The 16,925-nt window shown below is 43.9% G+C and overlaps 1 protein-coding gene across 4 annotated transcripts in view; it reads left to right on the top strand.

Moving 5' to 3' along the window:
- Positions 1-16,925, top strand: part of celsr1a (cadherin EGF LAG seven-pass G-type receptor 1a) — an 82,956-nt gene that overhangs the window by 55,379 nt on the left and 10,652 nt on the right. For all 4 annotated transcript variants that reach the window (XM_066723936.1, XM_066723935.1, XM_066723932.1 and 1 more), the window contains 19 exons: positions 2,742-2,908; positions 3,313-3,498; positions 4,414-4,527; positions 4,636-4,810; positions 5,006-5,147; positions 6,165-6,285; positions 6,895-7,078; positions 7,630-7,731; positions 8,571-8,665; positions 8,906-9,115; positions 10,044-10,227; positions 10,381-10,524; positions 11,739-11,919; positions 12,167-12,334; positions 12,575-12,701; positions 13,719-13,919; positions 15,707-15,881; positions 16,148-16,260; positions 16,476-16,555. In XM_066723936.1, the coding sequence (XP_066580033.1) occupies positions 2,742-2,908; positions 3,313-3,498; positions 4,414-4,527; positions 4,636-4,810; positions 5,006-5,147; positions 6,165-6,285; positions 6,895-7,078; positions 7,630-7,731; positions 8,571-8,665; positions 8,906-9,115; positions 10,044-10,227; positions 10,381-10,524; positions 11,739-11,919; positions 12,167-12,334; positions 12,575-12,701; positions 13,719-13,919; positions 15,707-15,881; positions 16,148-16,260; positions 16,476-16,555 (2,869 nt within the window). The remainder of the gene's footprint in view (positions 1-2,741; positions 2,909-3,312; positions 3,499-4,413; positions 4,528-4,635; positions 4,811-5,005; positions 5,148-6,164; positions 6,286-6,894; positions 7,079-7,629; positions 7,732-8,570; positions 8,666-8,905; positions 9,116-10,043; positions 10,228-10,380; positions 10,525-11,738; positions 11,920-12,166; positions 12,335-12,574; positions 12,702-13,718; positions 13,920-15,706; positions 15,882-16,147; positions 16,261-16,475; positions 16,556-16,925) is intronic.

Below are 16,925 nucleotides of genomic sequence, written 5' to 3'. Positions count from 1 at the left end.
AGGGAGTTAATGTAACGCCGCTTCCTTTAAAGGAAACCTCTTAGAGGACAGCTGTTGCAAAGAAAGAAATAAAAAATCAAACTAACAAAATGTTTAAAGTGAATTAACACCTAGAGCAGCTGGCAAGTTTCGGTGGGGAGATTTTAATGTGGATGTTTAATATTAATTAAATAATAAGTAAAAGTCAATTGAAGCCTACTCCTTGTTTAGTGGCATATTCAGTACAATAATGGAATAAATACCTGGCATATCAAAGTCATTGTGGGTAAACGATGCAGTGTAATCAGGGGTGTAAATGAGAGAGAGCTGCTTCAGGGGTTTGGTGTATATATACGCCAGAGCCAGGTGCTGGGGTTTTCTTGCAGCTTACCTTTGAAAATATTTGCACACACAGGTGGAGTGAAAATACATATTCAGTCTCTATTAATCGGTTCCATTGCAATGGCCCAGAAGCTTGTCAAACTTGAATGCGGTCATCTTGTGATTCGGTTGCTCAATGGAAAAGCGCTGTGTTTGTTCTCAGGCTATTCTAGTGCCGCAAGATGTTGCTCCCTTCCTGTTAATGCATAATCATTTATAGTGTTTGATTAACAGGTCAGTGGAAGTGGGTTATTGCCCTGTAGCTTTTACAGCTGTGTACATTTGCTCCTCTAAATCTGCTTTGAACAAAAAAAAATGTATATATATGGATAAACAGGTGATAAGACAGCATCTTGTAAGTTCATTCATTGCATTATCTGAGTATCCTATGATCTTATTAACAACATTGTGGAATGATTTGTGCAGATGTGAAGAACACATCTGTGTGACACAATAATGCTGCATTCTCACTAGGAATTTTGGTTGACTTAATTGAATATGGACATTTATATTGTGGTGGTTGTTGTTTTTAGTTTTTTCCATATTCTTTGGCTTTTATGTGGTTCCTAGATACAGATAAGGTATTATGTGTTGAGTATCGTTCCACTAAGAAGTCAAAGGTCATACTTTGACTTATATACTTATATACTTATATACTTTGAAAAATATACTTTAATTTAGCAAAATACAAACAGAAGTGGTGTGAGATACTTGATTCAAAAGTTAGTAAATCTTGTTCTTTGGCCATGGAGACCAGAAGTACAAAACCTGTCATCACAAGTCATCGACTAAAGTGGAAATGATACACAGTATGGAGACTTGCTTTTTAAAAGGTTTTGCAGTGTTGGTGTGTGTAGGGAGGGCATGTCTCTGGGATCAGAAGATAGCTGAGGAACACACCGTGCCAGACAGTAGTAAGTCTGTGGTTCACGATACAGATGCCGGTTTGGGCATGTGGGCCATATGTACCCTCTTCTGCCTTCAGGGTGGGACGTTGGCAGCCGAGAGAGGAAGTCTGGCTGAGCGTTCACAGACCGAGGGGGATGGATGAATCGCGCTGACAGGAACGCGGTTGTCAGCTTGTGGTTGTGGCTTTTAATAATGGGGTTCGTGTTGTGCAAGCCCCTGGCCTGGAGATCTCTCGCATTCTTCTCAGATGGTGACTGACAAATGTACACCTCTGTTGAACATATGTAGTGACAGGAATTTGAATTTACGGCAGTGCGCTGTGTTTGATCTGGCTTGTAGAGCAAAACCAGGAGCTTGTCTCAGAATTGGGTGAGTGGTCTGGTCTTAATTGCTGACTGTAGCAGTCAGTGTTGATTCATTTGTAGACAAAATGCATGTATAAATGAAGTATACCTCACATTTACAGATCTGGAAATTGATGTGAATTTGTCCAATAGCATATTATTGTTTTATTCTGGATAGATGATTGCACAGGACCAGAAAGCTTAATAACTAGAACGTCAAACCAACCTGCCTTCTCAATAACTAATTCAGTCTGATAGTTACTGTATAGTTGGCGCTGCCTAAGACGCAGATCAGCTATGAAAGACAAATACCTTTAATGCTTAATTTAAAGTATTTTTTGTAGTCCTGGCTCCTGTTGAAAAGCTTTGTGAGAAAATTACCCCACTTTTAAAAGAAATGTGAGAGTATCGTTTTTCTTTTCTCAGTCACAGGCAAGGCAGTTTTCAATGGGATGTTTCCTGTCTACTGTGTTAAATAATAGAGAGCTGACACACACTTGTATTATCTTTTTCGCCTGTAAATGCTTGTTTTAGTTCAGGTATTGACTCAGCTGTTTGTGTTATCTCGATCATCTGATTTCCACTTCCTGGAACAAAAAGATATTATAGATCCTATCTGTTCTTTCACACACAGAGCCAATAGCTCCGACCCCGTTTGTTTTCATGGAATCTGTCTCTGATTTCACGACAGTCAAATTTAAATCCAGTGAGGTTATAGAAGACCTATAAACTGATCCAAGGATTTAATTTAATTTACTAAGGCCCAAGTCTGACCAGACCAGACCAGAAGACACTGCAACTCTCTGGGGTTTGAGGTGTCACGTGTGATTGTTTTAACAAAGTATTAGGTGGAGCTTTTCAGGACAATTGAAGCGTGATCCTGCTGATGGGAGATAAAGGTTTCAGTGGAGTTGTAGCTAATCATCCGCGGAGAGTTGTGCAGAAGGTTTCGAATGTTTGGATTGGTAATTGCAGTTCACAAAGATCAAGAGAAAGTCGTGTGGCTGCCTTAGTCGGGAGTATCTTTGACTAGACTGTTGTAAGGTAACTACTGCTGAACAAAACGTCTCTGCCAACGTTCCCTGCCAACCCTATGTGCTGATGTCTCTGTCCCCTGTCTCTGTCCAGCCATGTCCTCGCCCCAGCACTTCGAGGGCCACAGCCTGGTGTCCTGGCCCGAGACCGACATCACCATCTCCGTGCCCTGGTACATCGGCCTGATGTTCAGGACGCGGCAGAGCAGCGGGATGTTGCTGCAGGCGAACGCCGGCACGTCGTCCAAGATCAACATCCTGGTGAGCGATTCCTCCCCAGCACTGGCTTTTCGTTTTTCTTTCTTTGCAAATCACCGCCAAGCTCTTCCAAAGAAAACACGGTTTGCTACCGAAGCTTGGCTGAGCGGCTTCACCTGACAGCGTGCGGTGAGAACAGGCCGCTTTCATGCGTGCGTTTTCCACGAGTTGAGGCAGATTTGAGTGATGTAGCTGCTGTCGAAAGTAGCAGCTTGTCCGCATCAATCGCAGTCAAGTGCTATTATCTACAGTGTGGCCTCGCTCGGTGTGTGTTCTGGTTACGTTTAGGATCTCCCTGTGAATTGCAGTGTGAAAGAAAAGAAAACTGAATTAAAACACATGTAAGCCAAGAAGAACACTCATTCTCCAGAGCCCTAAAGCCATGCCTTGCCTTGCTTTGCTTGCAGATCGGTAACAGCCATGTTCAGTTCGAAGTCTACCTCGGGGACACTCAGGTGGCCATTCTCAAGTTCCCCCAGACCCGGGTGAATGACGGCGAGTGGCACCACCTGCTGATTGAACTGAAAAGCGTTAAGGACAGCAAAGACATCAAATACCTGGCGATGGTTTCTCTGGACTACGGCATGTTCCAGGTAACAATAGTTGGGAACTGCCAGCTGGATCAACGCAAGCAAAACATCCCAGTATATATTTGTTTTGTTGTATTCTTTGATGTGTGTTCGTATTTTATCCCACTTCTACCATTGAATCAACACAATATTGACAGGTTGTTAAATGAGCAAAATAATCAATGGAAAAAGATTTAAGATGAAGATTTAAACCCCCGCATTGTTTTCTCATTAGAACATAAATGGGCACGACATAAGGCTTGGGAAGAATTTCCCTACACAAGGACAACTTTTATGACTGCAGGTGTAATTAGTCTTCATCAAACTTCTTCCGTGCCCATATTTTTATTGCTCATTAAATGTAATTCCCTTGTTGTGGCTTTCCTTGTGTTTATAGTTTTAATTTGGCAGGGCTTCTTGAGGTGTGAAATTAAGCTTTAGGTCTGGGTTTAGCTACTGCCAGATTAGCAAAACATTCGTTTGTGTTAATTTGTTTTTCTCTGAAACATAACACTCTAGTGGGTCATTATAAAATAGATATAATGTATATCTTCAATTTTGATTATTTCCCCACCATTTCGTTTTTTATGGGCTTATAAACAAACGAGTTACTCAGCTCGCCTATAGGACAGCAGGTTCATAATAGCTCTTTAACGGCATTTTGGGGGGGATTTCATTTGTAAATGTAAAAGCGAGGAAGAGGTGTAAGATTGCCTGAGCTAAGGGTTTCACTTCGGTATGAATTCAAGGTATTCTGCCCCGTTTCATTAAGTATGCCTTCTGTGAAACAGATTGCACTGTGTAGTTGGTACGTGCTGAAGATGGTGTCACAAAGGGAGTCCCACTGGTATGCAATTGTTTACAGTAATAAGATGGTATAGAAACTGGAAATACCAATATTGTAACGCCTTCTGAAGTTGCTCTGGTTCTTCCCTACAGAGGAGTGTGGAAATCGGCAACGAGCTGCCTGGGCTGAAACTGACGAGCCTGTTTCTCGGCGGCCTGCTGGGAAAGGACGGGACAGTGCAGCAGGGGTTTCTGGGATGCATGCAGGTACGTCCTCCTTTCACTCTGAACTCTTGTGCGCTCGGCAGTGTGGACAGGGGTGAACAAACGCACACATCAATCCCCGAACTGCCGCCTAACGGAAATGTCCCACAGGGTGTGAGGATGGGAGAGACGTCCACCAACACGGCCAACGTGAACATGAACCAGGGCCTGAAGATCCGCGTGGAGGACGGCTGCGATATCGCCGACCCCTGCGACTCCAACATCTGCCCTGAGCACAGCCACTGCAGCGACGACTGGGAGACCTTCTCCTGCGTCTGTGACCCAGGTACGGACAGCAGGGCCCGTTTGGACACGTAGACCACCTGTACTGACTTATTGTGGTTCCAACGGCTATGTGTGTGTGTTTGGGGTTTAGACGAGATAAATGCCATTGTACCTGTATGATCAGTTTTGAAGTCTTTGTGTTGAAGATCCAGGCCGATGCGTTTCTTCCCTGACGCTGGTGTCGGTGTCTTTGCAGGCTATTTTGGAAAAGACTGTGTGGACGCCTGCCATCTCAACCCCTGTGAGCACGTCTCCAAATGTGTCCACAAGCCCAGCTCCTCTCACGGATACACCTGCGACTGCAGCCAGAGCTACTACGGCCAGTACTGTGAGAACAAGTAAGACGCACGCCACTGCGAACTGGAGATGCTTGAGACCATCGTTTGGCCATTGAAGCTTAAAACCAAAGAGCAGCTGCATGTTTGTGTGCAATAATCCACGCTGTCGTCATCCAAATAGCAAGAGCTAAATAAACGAGCACAACAACAGCTAGCGAGGAGGCATGTTTACTCACTGCACTGCTCCATGCTGTGATTTTGTTTTATGTAGCCACGTTTCAGACCATTTATTCCATCAATTAATTCCTGATATTATAAAATGAATGTTAATTTATGTTGCTATAATTAAATTCTTCTCTGTCGGGTTTTTGATGATAACCAAACGGTCATAAATGAATACCTTTACATCCAGACTTTATAAAAATACCTGATGTTTTGGTAATTGCCTACAGATGGGCATCCATGTTTGATGGTAGCTTTTATAGCTCGACAGATTCCAGAGCTGGGTTTGATTTAGGGAGGAATTGTATTATTTTGGCATAGCCGAGCAAATCACGTCTTATTAAAAGAAGTTCTAAAGTTTTGCTTTAGGTGTTAACTGGTATTGTATGTAATCCATGCAGCGCTGAATGTAAGATTTTTTTTAAATTATTCAACAACAATTTGACAGTCTTTAAAGTCTTTAACAGTTAATATTGTGAATGAAAATCCTAATTTGAACACATTGCTAGCTTGTATTTTGCTAGGTTGTTGTGTACACCCGATAGAAGGGTGTTTTTTCTTATTTTCCTTATTGAAAGCTTTCATTTTATGTCACAGTCAGACTATGTGGTGCCCCAGAGCAGCCTGAGCATTGTTAACATGTTTCATATATCACCTTGAACATAAGGTGAACAGACAAGGCAGAAAAATGTTTTTTTTTATACTCAGATCAAGATCTTTTCCTCTTTTGATCTCGATATCAGTTCGCTGATCAGATTGTGCTTTTCTTCTGCAGAAATAAGAAGTGACCAGTTATTTAATCTCCAGGGTTCAGTGCTGTAGAGAGAGGGTAACATATTTTTCTTTGTCTGTCAGGATTGATCAACCTTGTCCCCGAGGCTGGTGGGGAAACTCAATCTGCGGCCCTTGTAATTGTGACATCGGTAAAGGGTTTGACCCCGACTGTAACAAAACCACCGGAGAGTGCAGGTGCAAGGTAGGGATTGATGCTGTTGTGACACCGCTGCTGTAACTCCTGTCAGTGTTCAGTATGTACGCCCAGGGGTGCAACCAACACACTGGAATATTTATGAGCTTTTATTAACGGTAGATTTCCCCCCCATTATATTCAAATGTTCCTGTGCACTCGTGCCTACAAAAACATGTAAAATGCATACATAGTATGTGTACATTGTGTAATCTTTTTATTATTCCTATAATTATTATTAAGTCATACGTGCATTCCAATAACCGTGAGTCACATGTGCAAAATTAATCGAATGAGTAGGAGTAGTTTACATTGTCTTGCTTCACTTCCACTGAAAGGAGGTGCAGGAATCTCCACGGCCAACTTGCCTGCTCGCTGCCTCGCAGGAGAGCGTGCACAAACACCATGTTCGCTCGTGCAAAAGCAGTCCTAAAGTATCATAAAGCAACTGTAAAAATCTTAAACTTTTTTATTTTTTAAGAATTGTACCTAATAACGTATTTTGACTGAACTGGCACCAGTGTTTTACAACCGTTCCAGAGGAGGTACTTTGACACAAATGGATCTATTGAGTTTCTAACTGCAGGAAGTGTTAACCTTTTCGAAACACACCTGCAGGATAACTACTACAGGCCGGAGGACAGCGACACCTGTTTCCCCTGCGACTGCTTCCCCCTGGGAGCGCATACTCGAACCTGCGACCCCCGGACGGGCCAGTGCTCCTGCAAGGCGGGGGTTATCGGGCGGCAGTGCAACCGCTGTGACAACCCCTTCGCCGAGGTCACCTCCTCTGGATGTCAGGGTACGTCAGTGCTAAGTGCTCCTGTAGACACAATGGCCCTGTTAGTGCCTAATGACTCTGGGGATCGCCGGTGGTGAGAGAGGCTCTGCAGAGCTCCCTGAACACAGTTTGGCTTTGATGAACGGCAGGTGTTTTATTTCACCTTTCAAGGGGGTTCTTGTGGTTTCGAAACCCAGGGGCTCTTTCAGTAAGGTCAACAGCTCTTCTGTTTCCCTGACTGACTGGTGTGTGCTGTTAACCTGTTGACAGGCAGCCTGGGAGCTTCTCACTGAAAAGAAAATAAAATCAAATAAAAAAGATGAAAAAATCCTTCAGATCTCAAGAGCGAATATCACGAGCTTCATTTTTAAGATTCGTTCAGCAGACATAACAAAAAAACTCCCGCCTGAGCCGTCTGAGAGGTTTCTATGTAGGATGTCTGGGTTTCATAAGGGTATTCAAAAGGATTCATTAAATTAGGTCCTATGGGAGAGCTTTTCTTTTAGCCTGTTTTTTGTATCGGTGATGCCGTAACCGCCAGGTGCGTGAACAGTGTTGCTTTTAATTTACAGTGATCTACGAGGCCTGCCCCAAGTCATTTGAAGCTGGTATCTGGTGGCCAAAAACGAATTTCGGTCGCCCGGCTGCCGTCGAGTGTCCCAAAGGATCCATAGGTGAGCGTCGCCTGCCTTTCCAAGCACATCTATTCTCAAAGTGTATCCTAGTCTTGGTGCTAATATCAAGGCATTAACACACAATGTTTGATCAAATGTCATGCTTTAAACATATTTATCTCTTAAGTTAATTCCTTGTCAGTGTCAATACATTACCTGACTTTAACTTCTTTAGAAACGTCTGAACACCATCTCTCATCTGTCAGAAGCTCACAGACAAAGCAGCAACATTTCACCGATTAATTGTATTATTGCATTCGCCTTCAGTAGTCACTCCTATACTTGAATGCCCTTAATTTGCTTATGATGCTTCAGTTTTAAAAGAGAGGGCGAACCTGGTATTGGAAGTCAATTTGTAACGGATTGGAGCTAAATTGTAGACGACGGAGTGACCCGGTGCCAATGTGGCTTCGAGTTCAATTATGGTCGCATTGTTTTTCTGAAGCCGTTCTCGTTGGAGGTGCATGCTAATGAGGCTGGCTGGTAAGAGTTAGACAAATCCCAGGCATTGAATCACTCTGCGTATGAATGCCCGTTCTCAAAGTCAGGCAGGGGTGTAGGTTTCTTGTTTCACCGTGTTTTACAGCACAAAGCATGTACGACAGACATGGTTCTGTTGACCTGATCTTTCCGGAAACTGCAGCCCAAGGTTTCGCCTTGCCAGTGTGCTGTGAACCCCCAGCTCCTCTGCACGATTAATCCACACGGATTCTCCACAGCGTCGGTCGCTTTGCAGTCTGCACTCCTACTCTCGCACACAGCTTTGATCAAGGTCTAGCGGATGCCTTTTAAAAGGGACTGTTTCAACCCCTTATTTTTTATCCTTTGACTAATCCCAGGGACCGCCATCAGACACTGCAACGAGGAAAAGGGATGGCTGCCCCCCGAGCTCTTCAACTGCACCACTCTCACATTCTCAGAGCTGAAAACTGTGGTAAGTGCTGCCGAGTTGGCGTAGTGCTGTAAAACTGTTTTTTATCAGCCTCATTGAATCTGTTTAGCATGGGCGGGGGGATTGATTAGTTCAGATTAGTTCAGTCAAGCAAGCAATGGAAGAAAGTGCCAGGACTGAAACGGGGCACCTAAAACACCTATGACATGGGCTCAGTGTAATATATGATAGTTGTAGTTGTTTGGGTCTCTTACCTTTTCTTGTTTCTTCACCTCAAACCAGAACGAGGAAATGCTGCGCAACAAGACTGAGATGGACGGGGAGAAATCCAAGAACATCGCCAGGATGCTGCAGAACGCCACCAACAACACGGAGAGCTTTTATGGCAACGATGTGAAGACGGCGTACCAGTTACTCGCACGGGTCCTGCGGTATGAAAGCCAGCAGCAAGGGTTCGATCTGGCAGCGACCAGGGATGCAGAATTTAATGAGGTAGGCGTCTCATTGACGAGAGAGAGGCTCTTTGCCACAGTGATGCTTCTCCGTTTCAAAGGTTTAGTTCACAGACGCACGTGAATAACAATGACACCTGCTGGCTCTTCTCACTTCTGGTGCCAATACAGTTGATCAAGACTGTAAATGCCAGGGTGTTCTTTTGTATCGGCCTGTAATGCCTAAAAACTTGCATTTGGGTGTCAGGTTTAAATGTAGATATTTTAGAATTATTGCAAGTTGAGGAAAAGTTTATCGTACGTCAAAATTATATTAAAAAAGGACCGTGAATATTCGTAACGTATACGACACTTTTTCCACATGTCCTCTGTCTCTCATTTGGACTCCTAAGATTATTCTGCTTATAAAACCTTTTTCCTTCAATGTTTCACTTTTTTTAACTCATTTTAAGAGTAAAGAGTAATTAAAAATATGTAAAATTAATATTAAAGTGTAGAGTGTGTGTGTATAGTATAGTCATTATTAGATTAACTAGATTTGTTGAGGTGATTTACCGCTATCTAAAAAGAGGGGATTCTTCAAGCTTAAATGCAGATGAACCGCAAAGAATTTACACCAGCTTAAAAATACAAATTATTTCCCGGGCTGCCCAATCTTGGTCTTTTTCCGCTGAAAGACTCGTCTTACAACAGGGAACGATCTCGGCTCACTTTGTTCCCAGCGGAAAAAAATAGAAAACATTGCAGCTTAAAGGATTATCTGTAAGTAATACAGCAAGCGGTGACTAATATCCTTGCTGTGAGCGATAAGGACCGAGTACCACTGCACTGGATTACTGCCTCTACCTCCTCGCATTCCTGGTACTGGGCTGATGCGCCATTTGGCATTGAGCGACGCTGGCCTCCGGTGCTTTCCCTCTCTGCTCGGACGGGTTGTGGCTGAGACGGGTTTGCTTTATCTTTGGCAGAACATCGTGCGGGCGGGCAGTGCCATCCTGGACCCCGGCAACAAGCCCCACTGGGAGCAGATCCAGAGGACGGAGGGTGGCACGGCGCATCTGCTGAAGCACTACGAGGAGTATGCCAGCACCGTGGCGCAGAACATGAGGAAGACTTACCTCAAGCCCTTCACTATCGTCGCCGAGAACATGAGTAGGTGTCCTTGTAATTTGTATGCCTTATAAGTATATCTGTTTATTTTTTGGGCCAAATGTAGAAGTGCTTATGTTATGGTATAAAACAAAGATGAAATAGAAGTATGTTTCATGCATTTTTATTTATTTATCTCCCTCCCCACCACCACAGTTATTTCTTTAGATTTCCTGGACGACTCCAACCCAGACAGTGCCAAGATCCCCCGCTTCGAGGAGATCCGGGAGGCCTACCCCAAAGACCTGGAGTCCTCTGTGTTCTTCCCAGAGACCCTTCTGAGGCCACAAGACAGCAAAGGTGAACATGCGTTTTCACTCCTACCATTGGGGAAAGCAGTTGGATGTGGCCGGGCCTCTCTTCTGAGGGCTGTGGGAGTCTTATCTTTTTTTTAAGGAATTGGCTGCTTACTTTGTTTTCTACATAAGAACATAAGAAAGTGTACAAAGGAGAGGAGGCCATTCACCTCCAAGTGATCCAAGGATCCTATCCAGTCTGTTTTTGAATGTTCCCAAATTGTCTCTTCAGCCACATTGCTGGGGAGTTTGTTCAGATTGTGACGCCTCTCTGTGTGAAGAAGTGTCTCCTGTTTTCTGTCTTGAATGCCTTGAAGCCCAATTTCCATTTGTGTCCCCGGGTGCGTGTGTCCCTGCTGATCTGGAAAAGCTCCTCTGGTTTGATGTGGTCGATGCCTTTCATGATTTTGAAGACTTGGATCAAGTCCCTACGTAGTCTCCTCTGTTCCAGGGTGAAAAGGTTCAGTTCCTCAGTCTCTCAGTAGGACATTCCCTTCAGACCTGGAATAAGTCTGGTTGCTCTCCTCTGAACTGCCTCTAGAGCAGCGATATCTTTCTTGAAGTGTGGAGCCCAGAACTGCACACAGTATCCAGATGAGCTCTAACTAGTGCATTGTACAGTCTGAACATTACTGCCCTTGTTCTCAATTCTACACTTTTGACAATTGTTTGGATGGAGAAAGTGAGGAGTCCACATAGACTCCTAGGTCTTTCTCATGCGTTACTTCATCTAGTTCTATTCTTCCCATAGTGTAATTATAGTGGACATTTTTGTAACCTGCATGTAATACCTTGTACTTTCATCTGCCAGGTGTCGGCCCACAACTGAATATTATCAAAGTCCCTTTGAATAGCCTGTGCTGCCAAGATTGTATCTGCTGAGCCCCCTGTTTTAGTATCATCTGCAAATTTGACAAGTTTGCTAACTATCCCAGAGTCCAGATCATTAATATAGATTAGAAAAAGCACAGGCCCTAATACTGATCCCTGTGGAACTCCACTAACAACCTCACTCCAGTTAAAAGCAACTCCTCTAACCGACACCCTCTGTTTCCTACACATCAACCAGTTCATAATCCATCTACTTACATTACCCTGAATGCTTCCAATTTGAGGATCAGTCTTTGGTGTCTTTGGATCAGTCTTCTAGACAGAATGAATGCCAGGATGCAAATGACAGATGTTTGAATATACTTTAATGTGTGTTTTCTGTCACAGTGAAACCCACCGATGACCCCACGGCTCAGTCCGATCCCGCCGAGGGTGACAACGCGCCCCCACAGAAAACGAAGCGCCACACTGAAGGGGCCGCCCCCCCTACAGTGGCTGTGGTGATCATATACAGGTTCCTGGGAGAGCTTCTGCCGGAGCGCTACGACCCGGACCGCAGGAGTTTGAGGTACGCTGCTCCTTGACACCTGCGCTTTCTGGCAGGCCATCACATCTGTGGACCTGGTGCCAATCACTGGCTTACACCTTTAAAGGGGCATCTTTCTTTTAATCATTTTCATTGTGTATTTCAACAACGCCGCTTGCTCTGCTGAAGACGGCTCTTGGAGATTTGCCAAGGAAAAGGAAACCGTTTTGCTTGGCATGACTCAGGAGGGCTCTTATATGGCAGTCTTGTTTCCTCTGTGTTTGACTAGGTTACCCAACAAGCCCGTGATCAACACCCCCATAGTGAGCGCCACGGTGCACAGCGAGGGCAAGTCCTTCCCCAACCAGCTGGACAACCCCATCACCGTGACATACAACCTGCTGGAGACACAGGAGAGGACCAAGCCGGTGTGCGTCTTCTGGAACCACTCCATCGCGTAAGCCACCACTTTAGTCAACCACAACTACCCTCAATAGATGTAGTTCTATAACATTGAAAATATGTTACTATTTGTATCCTATGATTCATGTTTGATCAATGGAAGAAGCTTGGGTGGTCTCCAGATGGTTGTGTGAAGGAATGCATGTCTACAGCACCTAGACAAGATGGGTCCTGTCCCGCTGGCCCGCTGAAGCACAACGTCTTGATACCAACCTCTCTGTTTCACCCTTTTCAGGATCGGTGGAACGGGAGGATGGTCCTCAAAGGGCTGTGAGCTCTCCAACAGGAACGACACCCATGTCAGCTGCCAGTGCAACCACATGACCAGCTTCGCAGTGCTGATGGACATCTCCAAACGTGAGGTAGGGCTGGAGATCGCTGTCTCGTGAACACAGCTCAGCTGGGTTCCATGTGTCCTTCATGTCTAAGTTTATGGAGACATTGATTGACTCACATCTATGCACAAGTAATGTGATGATTTTAAATGACTGTCTTCAAATACTAATGAACTGAGTTTTATGTTGTCATGTGAAAAATGTAGTCTATTTTGTCCAGAAAGATGCATTATCCTGAAAGAGCTCACTTAATACATTCTTGGCACTTTCTCTGTCTAGCGGTGCACAGCTGGTATTATTTTCTCATCCACGTCAATAATACACAGCCAAACTTCATTACCAGCCCGAGAGTTAATGAGAATTCCTGTTTCCCAAATAGATTTAATATCTATGCAGTCACTTCTGTGGAAGTAATGTGCAGAGGGAAAGAGAAATAATGAAAGATAGCGGTCTGGGTGTATTGTACAATGGTGCCTCGTTTATTTTGTTTCCGCTGTAATGTGTTTCTAGCTGGTTTTCAATTAGGACATTTTAATACATTTTGAATAAATCGGTCATTGTCCTCCCCTGTTTTTTCCTGAAACTATTTGGACTATGGTTTATTTATTCTAAAATCGTCCACATGTATCCGTATGTGAAAGCTGAGAAGCTGTGGAAGACGAGGCCGAGAGTTATTCCCAACCCGTAAACCGCCAACGTAATTTATCTACGGAGAAATCCATGCATTTTTTTCACGGTTATCCGTCAATAATGAAACGGCTCAACTGATAAGTCAGCCAGGTCTGATTGGCTCGACAACTAGGAGTAGGACCCTTGAGCACAACAAATAATTTAAAAGTGTCGAAAGGTACAGAGACGGAAAGCTAATTCCTTCCCACACCGTACATGAACCAGTCCTTTTGCCCCAGCATTAATTCTAAGTGTAAAACCAGGATTTTCTATATTTTTTTTACAAATTAAATCTAAAATCTTTACATATGTTGTGTGGAAGTGGTGTATCCATCCCTGTGAAGTTGTTACCAGGTGGTTTGCTTTGCTTTTTAGCATGGGGACGTGCTGCCTTTGAAGATTGTCACCTACACAACCGTGTCCGTGTCCCTGGTGGCCCTGCTGCTCACTTTCATCCTGCTGGTCATCATCAGGAAGCTGAGGTCCAACCTGCACAGCATCCACAAAAACCTGGTGGCAGCCCTCTTCTTCTCAGAGCTGGTCTTCCTCATCGGAATCAATCAGACTGACAACCCGGTGAGTCGAGAGTGACAAAAATGTTGCGTTTCTTCAGCTTCCTTCAAGTCGCTTTACTCCAAACAAACGCACGCCACCCTTATTGACAGTTGTAATGTTTCTGTAACTGATGCACGTTTGCAATTAGTAAGTCACGATAAAGCGAAAGCTGCAGGAAAATGTTTAACGTGGCCTGTGGCTGAACAGGAGCCCCAATAGGTAATGTGAATTATCCTGAATTAAGCACTCAGCACTTTTAAAAGTCATCTTGACAGGTAATCACTTGACAAGCAGAAGAAGCATCAACACTGAGTTGCAATCTTTCAACACTTCACTTGTCATTTTTTTTCTCCATTATGAATTTAAGATATTTGGAGGCATACCATCTAGTGTTAGACAGCAGTTTATTTACAGTTTGAACACAATTGTTTCTCAAACCAGGCTTGCAGTAATTGCATTCGTCTGGTACATTGTAGCAATACATTTAAATGCTCACTGGAGCTGTAAAAGCAATAATGTGATGGGAATAGGCTCAGAAAAAAACACATTAGGTATTTTGGCTTAAATGGATTGGACAAGTTTAAAGGACTTTGAAATCTACTTCCTGAGAAATTAAGTTAACGCATATTGTGGTTCCTGCTGAGAAAATTCAAATGTGCTTTCACTGTTTGCTCAGCTTGGGTTTTAAGTCGTTTTTAGTAAAATGTTGAAACTGCCACACAATAACATAAGAGCTCCATTGTGTGCAAGAAGATTGCTTGAAAAAGTTGGGCCTGGCTACACTGTTGTAAATGATGTATGGAAAGAAAATAACAATTTGTGGAAGGTTATTTGATTAATTCATATGTGCCGCAACATTTATTTAGTGACTGGGCACATTCAAAAGTGATATTTAGTCATGACTCCATAAGCAATGAAGGGTCTTTTCTCAGTTTTCTGTCTCTGTATTTGCAAACACTTCCCACTTCCACAGAAGGCAATTAAGGTCATACACACACACCGTAGATTTACAACAATCTGGATGAGTTTAAGGGCTGTTTAAAACATTGTACCTGGAGAATTGCACTAGACTCCTCATGATGTGAGCTTTTTAACAATTGAAATACACAATGCCTGTTGTGCGTGACCACAAAGCCCCATTGCAGCTCGAATTCTACCTGCTTCCAGGACAGACCGAGTGAGTCACCGGCCAATTAACCTGGATAAAAGAAGAAAGTAGCATGGCTCCCAGAATACTCGTGGGTGTCTGGCACAAGGCCGAGCTTCTAATAATGCTAGTCAGGTTATAATGATGTTTCAGGGAGAGGCTGCAAATCCTTAAGTGATCTCAATTGTTGAGTTGGATTAATGATACTGCGCTGGTGTGTTTGCTTGTTTTTTTTGTAATGCACAGGGCTTTACAGCCTTGCCTATAGTACATGTACTGACTGGTGTAACTGTGTAGTAAGATACCTAAGGCTCCTACAAGTTTTGTCCTTGCCAGCTGACATTTAACAGGTGGGAGAAAACATTGGTTGTACAAGACTGAACAAAAATGAGTGGAGTTTGTTTCTTTGTTGATGTATCTATTTATTTAAATGGTTTTGTTTATTTGCACTTGACTGCAAACTGAGGGGGGGAACCCACTACTCATATTACGCCTGTTCATCAGTCTAGAAAGACATTGGGGATTCGTGATCACACACTGGAAATTTTAGCAGTTTATATAAATCATTTGGAGGGGGTGTGCAGACCGGTATAGAAAAATATCAGTGCCACTTTTTCTGCGGCTCTCACTTACCCAGAAAACCTGTTTCCTCCTCCCCCAGTTCGTCTGCACCGTGATCGCCATCCTGCTGCACTATTTCTACATGTGCACCTTCGCCTGGATGTTTGTCGAAGGCCTGCATATCTATCGCATGCTCACCGAAGTGAGGAATATCAACAACGGCCACATGAGGTTTTACTACGCCATGGGCTGGGGCATCCCTGCCGTCATAACCGGTGAGAGATGGGCAATAGAAGAATAAAACACTTTTTTAATTGATAATTTTTTGTTTTAACTTTGTGTTTACCAGACTCTTGTGATTTCTTTATGTACATTTCGTGTCACATGTGCAGCCAATGGTTGCTGTAAAAGATATGACGGGGGACCTCTTTGTTCTTTTATTCGGTTGTCCTAAAAAAAGACATGGACATGGCCTATACTGTCCTGCCCTGTCTGTTCTCTCCCCTCATCAGTGCTCTGTCCTTTGCATTTGGTTTCGTAGGCCTTGCTGTGGGTCTGGACCCACAAGGGTACGGCAACCCTGACTTCTGCTGGCTCTCCGTGCACGACACCCTCATCTGGAGCTTTGCCGGACCCATCTGCATCGTGGTGCTGGTGAGTGTCGTGGTGTCCCACCCTGAGTTGTGTACAGCAGTCGGAAAACGTGTGAAAGGAAAGAGATGACATTAAATTCAAATGTTAAATGCTGTACATCCTAATCACTAATTATGATTTGTAGAGCTTTTAGTGTCCGTGTCAGTGAATGACATTTAGCTTTGACGCACAAACTGCTTCTGGGTCTGACTATTGGGGTCTATGTCTGCGCACAGGTGAACATCGTGATCTTTGTGTTGGCGGCCAAGGCCTCCTGTGGGAGGAAGCAGCGGACGTTTGAGAAGACGGGAGTCATGTGAGTTTATAACACACCCCTGCAGAGCCTGAACACAGACACCCCGGGCAGACGGACAGATCGAGCTCTGTGGGCAAATTGCTTTAATCGTCTCGGCAAAGGGTCTTCACTCGGCACAAGCTTCCTTTGCTTTTCTGAGCATGTCACTAATCGACGTTTCTGCTGTGTCGTTGGTTTTACCAACAATTGTTAGGAAATATAAATGATACTGACCTGTACTCGTTGTCACCCAACCATTTCAGAATAGTATTTTTCCCATATGCATAGTTATTCTGACAAACACAGTTGCATTGCTGTCTGTCAAGGCTGCCTGGGATTCCCAAAGGCCATTGAAGTTGGTATTATTCTGTCATTCATGTGTGTGTAACTG

The sequence above is a fragment of the Amia ocellicauda genome, chromosome 15 (assembly GCF_036373705.1).
Source record: "Amia ocellicauda isolate fAmiCal2 chromosome 15, fAmiCal2.hap1, whole genome shotgun sequence".
Lineage (NCBI taxonomy): Eukaryota > Metazoa > Chordata > Actinopteri > Amiiformes > Amiidae > Amia > Amia ocellicauda.
This window is presented reverse-complemented; position numbering and strand designations above follow the sequence as displayed.